The sequence below is a fragment of the Merops nubicus genome, unplaced genomic scaffold (assembly GCF_000691845.1).
Source record: "Merops nubicus isolate BGI_N331 unplaced genomic scaffold, ASM69184v1 scaffold49346, whole genome shotgun sequence".
Taxonomy (NCBI): Eukaryota; Metazoa; Chordata; class Aves; order Coraciiformes; family Meropidae; genus Merops; species Merops nubicus.
Window position 1 is genome coordinate 1,115 of NW_008616538.1, and position 8,906 is coordinate 10,020.

The following is an 8,906-nucleotide window of genomic DNA, read 5'->3' on the forward strand; positions in this document are numbered from 1 at the left end:
TTGAGAGGTGCAAAGCCCCTCCTAGTGCAGAGGAGCAGCCCCAACATGCAGCTGGTGCCTGGCCCCAAGCTTCCCTGAGACCCTGGCCAACAGTGTCCCCAGGGGCCTGAGCCGGTGTGAGCAGGCAAGGGCAAAGCAAGGAGCTCCAGCCAGGCGAAGCCTCCTGAGAACCTTCCCTTTGCAGGGGGGAGGATGACTATTCTATAACTAAGGCTTCAAAGCGCTCTCAGGCAGGGTGAAACGCTGTCAGCTGGGGCAGCCAAGCATGGTGAACAAAAGGTCTTTGTCCCACAGAGATGTTCGGCTCTTCTCCAGTCACCGTGGTGATCACCTCTGAGGCTGACACGTGGGACATCGACACCTCCTCCTCCCTGGGCTGCGGACAGTTTGTGGATTGGGACAGGATGCCAGACCTGGAGCAAGAGGTGCATCTCCCCCGGGACATCCTCAGCAAGCCCCCGAAGGAGCTGAAGAAGCTGGCAAGAGAAGGCTACTGGGCGGCGAGCCGCGCTCTGAGAGCTCAGGTCTACCAGCAGCTCCTCCAGCAGGTCACCTGCCGGCTCGTCACCCCAGATGCTCTCGTCTACAGGGACGTGGCGAGCCGGCTCTTCGGGGAGCTGAGTGTGAGCTCCCACCCTCTGCCCGAGTTCCTGGAAGCGTGTCCCATGCCCACGTACTGCCTCAACCTGGAAGGGGTCACCGCCTTGAAGAAGATCCTCATCTGCATTGGCAACCTGTTCCCCGACATCACCTACAGCCCCATCCTGCCCTCTCTGGTGGCTCTGCTGCTGCACTACAGCGAAGACGAAGCTCAGTGCTTTGAGAACATCTCTCGTCTCATCGCCAGCAACGCTCCCCACGCCAGCTACATTGACCAGTCCTTCCTGGCCCACCAGGCCTCCTGCATGACATTTGGGGATCTGGCCAACAAGCACTGCCCAGCAGCTCACAAACTCATAGCCAGCACCTCTGAGAACGTCTTTGAGGTCTACTCCGAATGGTTGTCGTGGCTCTTTCATGATCTCCCCTTCAGTTATGCCATCCGTGTCTTTGATGTCTACCTGCTGGAGGGCCAGAAGGTCCTCTACCGCATTGCTCTGGCCTTGCTGAAGCAGTACAGGCTCTCGGTGGCCTCAGCTGAGCTGGAGGGGACCGACATCAAGGCAGACCTGCAGGCTTTTGTGCAGAACGTTGCTGAGCACGTGACTGTCAACAAACTCCTGGAGAGAGCCTTTGGCATCCGGCTGTTCTCCCGCAAGGAAATCTGGCTTCTCCAGATGGCCAACAGGAAGGCATTAATGGAGAGGGGCATAACCATGGTACAGAGCAGGTAAGGAGACCTCTCTGCCAGCTCTTGGGGCTAAGCGGGCGAAACACAAGTTACAGGGGAGACACAACATGGGGGGAGCTTTCAGGTATCTCCCATAGCTTTGGCTCTGCTGGGTGCCCCCCAGCCCCGGGGCAGGGACCCCATTAGGAGGCACTGTGCAGTTAGAGGCAGTGAAGTCAACAGCAAGCTCACGATGGAAAAAGCCTGACAAAACCTGATGCCTGGGGGCTGCATCCCTAAAAGCAGAGGGGCACCCCAGCTTGGCAGTAATGGATGTGTTCCCTCACACAGGCAGTCCTTCCACCTGGCCGTGGACATGCAGAGCTTCAGCTCCAGCATCGTGACGGCCCAGGAGATGCGCGTCGTCTGGTCCTGGATCCCCGAGCGCTTCTCCCTCTTCCCACCGCTGCTGCTCTTCTCCACCTCAGAGGATGGGTGCAGCCTGCAGAGGTCAGGTGTCATCTGCCCACCGGCTCGGGCCAGGTCGGATGGGCTGGGTGTAAACCTGGGTAGAGGTTGGTAGTGTAGAAAGGAGCAACATGTAGTGTCCGTGGAATACATTTGAGGTCTCCTGGGACTGTCCTGGGCTCCGTTCAGGAGCTGGGACCAGTCAGTTGGCAATCGGCACAGAGAACACCGAGCCCTGCGGATAGGCTGTGTGGGGACGTCCCCAGGGGCCACACCACACCTGGCACGTGAGGCCCAGCCAGGTCCAGCTGACACACCATCCCCAAGGCTCCAGCTCCCACCCGGCAGCACAGGGAGGCTGCTGGATGCTGCAGTCAGCTCAAAACTGAGCTAGAAAATGAGTTTGCCATTGACTTCCCAACCTGTGAGGTGGCAAAAGCCTTCCAGTGGGCCAAGGTGGCCTCTGCATGGATGTTTTCAGGCAGGGAACCCAAACCTGCTCCTCTGTAGGAGCACAGTAAGCTGGGAAGTTGCACTCACAGAGCAGGCAGAGCTCAGGGCAGGGGCAGACACCATGTGGGTACATCCTGCAACGAGGAAGACACCAAAGCCTCTAAACACAAGTTACGAGGTGACACCCACTGCCACAGCCATGGTTGTGCCTCCGTCAGCACCACAAACACACTGTCCCAGCCCCTGAGAGGCAAGTGGGCCCCCAGGGCACCCTGGTGCAGCCCCGTGCTGGGACACGCAGCCCTGCACCTTCCCGAGGCAGCAACAGGCTGCAGAGCCCAGATTCCGACCACATCCAGATTAAAACTGAGCTCCTTTGATAAACCCCCCCCCAAAATTTGTTCCCCAGCCTAGTGCCTGAGGGTAGCAGGGGAGGATTTAGTGTTTGGATTTATCTGAGCTATTACCTGCTTCACCAAGCAAAAATGATGACTTGAGAAGTCCCATAAGCCAGCTGCCCCCATTCCTGCACAAACACTGAAGCTGCCCCAGCTACATGATGATGGGGTTCTGCTGCTGTCCTTCCCTGAGCTCCCTTGGGCCAGCTGCTGGCACAGCAATGGGCTGAAAAGAGCCACCACTGCTCTCCACGGCCCTTTGCAGCCTCCTGCTTGCCACCCACCCGGGTGCCAGAGCCCTCCTGACCAGCCTCCCGTCCATCGCTGCAGGTTTTACACGTGCTGTGAAGGCTACGAACCCACAGTGCTGCTCCTAAAAACCACAGAAGGGGAGGTAAGTATTGCCCCAGTGAAGCGGGCTGTGCTGGTGCCAACGTGGGGAAGGGGACAGGGTGGGTTACCCCACCAGCACCTCTTGCAGCAGCCACAGGGCTTCTCCAGCTCCCAGGAGGGAACAAGCTGCACCTCCAGCTCCCAGAGCCAACTTAGAGGCAGGCTGGTCCAAAGGGTGCTGCTGGGGGAAGCGGAGGAGTCGGTGAGATGGAGAGAGGCCATGAGTGACACTGTTCTGCTGCAAATACAGACTAAATCACAGAGTCCTTGCTAAGCAGCCTTTGCTGAGGCCGGCAGAGCCGGGGCTTGCTTTCAGTGCATTAAATGCAAGGATGTCTCTCTGACTGCAAGAGCAGCCACACAAGGGCAGCGGAGGAGAAACGAGGCCAGCTTCTACAGGATCTGAAAGCCCCAAAATAACTGCAAACTCCCCTGAGCCTTTTCCCAGGGACTCGTGGAGAGTGGCTCATAAACCCATAGCTTATCTCTCCACTCTTCATCAGACAGTAGAGGCAGGTTCTGGAAATTGTTCAGGCGTCCCTAAGATTTATTGAGCTACCAGTCCTGATCTCCCCAACCTGACACTTCAGAGTGGTGCAGACATAAACACCCTGCCACCCCCTCAGGCCTTGTCCAGGCAAGAGAAGAGAAATTATAAACCCTTGTTTCCTGCATGTTTTAGCTCATTTTATTCCTTAGCTAGTACCAAGGGCAGACATGAGTTCCCGCCTCTCAGCAGGTCCCTTCCAGCCATGGTTAAGTCAAGGATGACCACACCAGGGTCAGCCTGACCATGGGTGGAAGAACCCCTGGGATTGGTTAAAAGCCTTGTATGGGGAAAAAAAAAATGTGTATCCTGAGTCTTTGCCGTTTTAAACACATTTTCTCTAAAGACTCACAAAACAGGCAACCACCTCGCCACGGTGCAGGGGCCAACTGAGGACAAGGGACACTTGGACACACTCCTCTCCAAGGCCAGGAGCAGGACTGGGCTGGGAGGTGGGAGGAACAGCTCCTGCTCCCAAACCCAGGCCAGGAATGCACCAGCACGGCCACAATGGCCCTGCTCCATCAGCCAGCACCCAGCCCACCACAACCACCTCTGGTGCAGGACAGCAACCCCCTAAATTTCCCAGAGCCTCCCCCCTTAGGTGCTGATGCTGAGAAGACTCACAGCAAGACCTCCAGTTGACTTGGTAATTCAGGGTATAGTTGGCGTGGCAGAATTTGGCTCTCTGACTGCCTTGGGGGGACCTTGCAGAGCTCTGGCACTGCTCAATGCTGAGTACTGGGGTCAGTTTTGGGCACCACAGTACATGAAAGACCTTGAGGGGCTGAAGCGGGTTTAGAGAAGGACAACGAAGCTGGTGGGGGCTCTGGGGAACATGTCTTGTGAGGAGCAGCTGAGGGACCTGGGGGTGTTGAGTCTGGAGAAGAGGAGGCTGAGACCTTCTGGCTCTCTACAACTCCCTGAAAGGAGGTTGGTGTGAGGTGGGGGTTGGTCTCTTCTCCCAAGTAACCAGTGATACGACGAGAGGAAATGGGCTTAAGTTGCACCAGGGGAGGTTTAGGTTGGATATTAGGAAGAATTTCTTTCCTGCCAGAGTGGTGAGGCGTTGTACCAGGCTGCCCAGGGAGGTGCTGGAGTCACCACCCCTGCAGGGGTTCAAAAAATATGCATATGTGGCACTTCAGGACATGGTAGTGTTGGGCTGACGGTTGGACTTGATGATCTTGGAGGTCTTGTCCGATCTTAATGGTTCTATGATTCTAACACTCGTGCCATGGCTTTCAGGGCTCGCTCTGGCCCCAGCCATCTTTCCACTGACAGCTCCCTATGCTCTTTCCCAAAGGTGTGTGGGGCCTTTCTCTCCTCTGACTGGAGTGAAAGGAAAAAGAGTGGTGCAACATCAGGCTTTTTTGGGACTGGGGAGTGCTTTGTGTTCACAGTAAGTCACGTTCTCTTTCCGGGTTTACACTAATGTTAATTACTCTTTCCTTCACTCGCTGACAACTCAGGGCATGGTAGCTCTGAGCTGCATCCTGACCACGGCCCCCTCGCTGCCCCTTGGCTCTGGCAGGAAGCAGCCACACAGAAACTGCTGTGTGGGATCAGAGCAAAAGGAGAACAAGCTGCTGCCTCAGCTTGCCCCGAGCCCCCAGGCAAGGCTCAGAAGCCTGGGTGGGTGGGTCTCAGGGCATCCTCCTGGGATGACAGTGAGGTAGCGTGCAGAGCAGGGCAGGTTTCTGCCCTGTTCCCTCAGGATGGAGCATTCCTGAATCAGCCCCAGTGTCCCTGCAGAGGGAGCAGACTGAGCTGGCCCAAGAAATCCTGGGGGCAAAGGCCAGCACCTGTCCAGTAACCCACCAGTGTTCACCCAGCATCCTCCTGGCAGTGTAGGCAGTTTGCTCACCTCCAGAGCAGCCCTGGCACTGCCACGGTGCCTCGTCCCTTCTGGCCCCAGGTCTGGACCCGGCACGCAGCATTTTCCCCCGGCCCACCTGGGCAGGGCAGCAGCATCTTCCCCCAGCAATGGAGAGATGCCCCAAAGGACAGAGCTCAGCACGCTTCTCCCGCTTTCCAGGTGCGCCCCGAGACGGAGAGGTACGAGTGGGTGTTCATCAAGAAGCCGGAGCTGGCCAAAGCCGTGCCGCGCTCACGCCAGCGGTCGCCTTCCCCCTCTCCCTCAGCCCTGCTGGGCTCCTCCCCAGACGGCCGCGGCTCCAGCTCCAACCGTCTCGCCGTGCCCACGCCGCAGAGGAAAGGTCGTCTCTCCCCGTTTCTGGCCATCAGGCATTTCCTTCTGCCTTCCAAAACGGTCTCCATGTTCATGGCCGGCTCTCGGGAAGGGATCGTGATCGGTAATTATCGAACGGTGGGCACCTAGAAGGGCTTTACTCCAGCTTAAAATCTGAGCTGCCTGCAGAAGCCAAGACCTCCTGGTTTAGGATCTCGATTTAAAGTCAGCCCCCTCTTCCTCAAACTGGCAGGAGCGTGCAAAGCTGAGTGCACAAGGGTCAAGGATCCTCTTTCTGAGAGCCCCAGAGGGGTTCTGCCAGCTGAGGGGAAGCACCACAGCTCAAACTCCTGGCAAGGCTTTACACCCCTGGGGTTGGTGCGTCCTTTCCCAGCCCTTCCCTCCACTTTGTGTGGGATAGAGAGGAGATTGAGGTAGGGATCAGCTCAGGAAAGGCTGGGCACGGTCACCCAGAGTAGACATGCCAGCTCCTGGGTCAGGTTGGCACAGAGGGGTTGAATCTTTGTGCCTCATTACTGCCAGGATAGGTTAAGCAGAGGACCACAGCAAGCCCAAAGCGCCTCTGCCTCCCTTCCAGCTCCCAGGAGCGGGCTCAGGGCAAGCCTGGCTGTGGGACTGTAAGGAGCTTTCCTCATACTCCAGCTCTCCAAGCACTTTAATAATTCAGCTTGTGCTGCCAGGGCAACCCCGGCACTGTTGCCCTGCAGATGGCTCTCAGAGCTCTGCCCCCACACCACCATCCCAGCGAGCAGAGAAGGCAGCTCAGGGCAGCCCCAGCCCAGCTCTACACTGTGGCCAAAGGGTGGAAAGCTGAGATGGGTCAAGTCCCACCAGACCTCGTTGGCTGGGCTGGTGCCCCTGCTTGGGTGGCGAGGTGGGGAGAGCAGATCCTCACCACCTCACTTGTTTTTGCAGGTGGAGGGGGAGGCCAAGCTCTGTCCCTGGATGCCAACCTGCTCTGGGGGCACACGGAGCACTGCGAGACCTTTGACAACCCGCCGCTCTGCCAGGAGAACTTCAAAGTGCAGCTCTTGGAAGTGTGGGGCTTCCAAAACACCTAGGTTCCATTGCGAGGGAGCACACGACAGCCCCTCACCAGGCTGCCCACGGAGCTGGGGACCCCTCGGTGTGCTGGCCACCAGCCTGGCGTGCCTGCTGTGGTCTCTGCCGGCAGCACTGCGGGCACCTCCACTCACCATTCTCTCCTCCGCAGTCAGCTGTCGTGGTGATGTGGAGAGAGGGCACTGTGGAGAACAGGACCATAGGCATTGCCTCTGGGGATGTTTGAGGACCAGTTCTGCAGTTTACACCCAGCCTGCTCCACCCAGTCTGTCCCAGTTTAGGATGCTGGAGGGGAGGTGAGCCAGCCTGGTGTTCCTCACACCTCCCTGGCCCGTTTCTGGCTTAGGACTCAACAGCAAAGCAGCGGTACCGCAGCACAGGCAGATCTTATCGGGATTATGGGCTCAGGCAAAACCCAACACTGAGGTGCAAAGCTCACCAGAAACACTCTCAAACCCCACTCCCCTGTGGCCCCAAGCCCAGCACCACCCTTCAGGCCACACACAGAGTTCTGTAGCCTCTGTGGGTCACCAGGACTCCCCCAGGATCACGCACCCATTGCCACCCAGCACAGTGCTAAAGACTCGTCTTGTCCCTGGCTGAAACTGCTGATCAGTGATTAGCAAAGTCCTACTCTGTGTTTATACACCAGCAGCCAACAGGAACCCCCAGCTCTGTACCTGCCTCCTCAGTATTGAGTTAAACTGAAGATCTGTGCTCACCTCAAAGGGCTGGCGCCAGACTGTGAGCAGTGAATACGAATGAGCTGAGCCTTCACCAACGTGCCCCAACTAGCTGGGGTCAGGGTGATGGGAAATATGCCATTTTAGAAGAAGAAATGTGAACGTGGACTTGGAGCTCGGTCAGAAAAGGCAACGAACGAGATATCATCCTGGCTGCAGGATGTGGACATCCCCCCCACTCCAAATATACTTTCCACTTGTCGTTTTATCTTTTATATATTCCACTTCTGGAGCTATTCAGAGCAGGAACTGTCGCTGCCTCGGTGCCTGCCTCCAGCGATGGCAGGAGCTGCGGGCAGGGACAGGAGATGGCAGTGGGCTCACACAGTGCCAGTCATGCTGCAGACCTAGGAATTGCTTGTGGCCTTCAGAGGGCATCCAGGTAAGAGGAGGAGGTGAGACACAGCCCTCTGCATCCCCATGCCTGGCCTTTGAACAGAGCACCGCAGGATTAATCCTTCAATTATAAAGCTCTGCTAGAGTGTCCTCAGTATTTCCTTCCTTCTTGGACTTTCTGCCTGGCTGAGAGTTTCCCATGGGAGTCCCTCTCCCTTCCCACGAGGCTGTACTACCTCTCTGCCTGGAGATGTACAGGATGCATGAGATGCCTGGAAATGCAAAACCCTTCATTAGCAACCCTGCCTGACCTCCTCTCAGCGGTCTGCAGAGTAGCTCCTTGTAAAGGGCCAGCAGGACCTGCCTAATGTATGAAAACACCAGAGGCAGGGGTTGTGTCCCTCACGATTCCCTCCGAGGCTGCCGGCGCTGAGCACCCACGCTGCCATACCTCACGATGGATGTCAGCGTGGTTATTGCATCCCCTGCCATAACCTGATCAGCGCCTTTGCCATCGCTGCAGGAGACGCTGCAGTCTTTTCTTCTTACGCTTTATTCCATTACTGAATAAAGTTCAAAACTCTTGGAGCATAAAAAAAAGAAAAACCCCACCCTGAAACCACGCAGGGGAAGCAGAAGAGCCGGGAGGCTGAGGGGATGTGTTGCGGGATATAAAGAGATCTTTCATCTGGGTTGTGTTGTCACTTGACTGCAGCAGGGTCAGCAGAGAGCAAACTGCTGCTCTGATGGCTCTGAGCAGCCCTGGTGAGACGGGGCCAGGAGAGGAGTGAAGGGCAGCACCATGGCTGCTGCTCCAGCTCAGCCTCCCATCCCTTGCCGGTAGCCCAGGCAGGCAGTGGCCAAGCTGCTCTCTCTGCTTGGCCTCCATGGCAGCCGAGCCCTGCCACCCCTGCACGTCTGGAAGGAGACATTCCTTCCTAAGATTGCAGATGACATCAAGTTGGGTGGGTGTGTTATCTCTTTGAGGTTAGAGAGGTTCTGCAGAGGGATCTGGCCAGGCTGG

At 57.1% G+C, this 8,906-nt stretch overlaps 1 protein-coding gene across 1 annotated transcript; it reads left to right on the plus strand.

The window, feature by feature from the left end:
- The first annotated feature begins 296 nt into the window (after positions 1-296).
- LOC103775400 (TBC1 domain family member 24-like) lies at positions 297-6,802 on the plus strand. The gene is made up of 6 exons (XM_008942849.1): positions 297-1,330; positions 1,622-1,780; positions 2,920-2,983; positions 4,836-4,931; positions 5,568-5,844; positions 6,657-6,802. The coding sequence occupies exons 1-6, from the start codon at positions 297-299 to the stop codon at positions 6,800-6,802; spliced, it is 1,776 nt and encodes a 591-aa protein (XP_008941097.1).
- The last annotated feature ends 2,104 nt before the right edge of the window (positions 6,803-8,906 follow it).

Bases quoted from the DNA above. Each gene is read 5' to 3' on its own strand.
- LOC103775400 (XM_008942849.1), top strand. From the start codon at position 297: ATGTTCGGCTCTTCTCCAGTCACCGTGGTGATCACCTCTGAGGCTGAC. The intron at 1,331-1,621 runs GTAAGGAGACCT...TCCCTCACACAG, and splicing joins ATAACCATGGTACAGAGCAG to GCAGTCCTTCCACCTGGCCG. The intron at 5,845-6,656 runs GTAATTATCGAA...TTGTTTTTGCAG, and splicing joins TCGGGAAGGGATCGTGATCG to GTGGAGGGGGAGGCCAAGCT.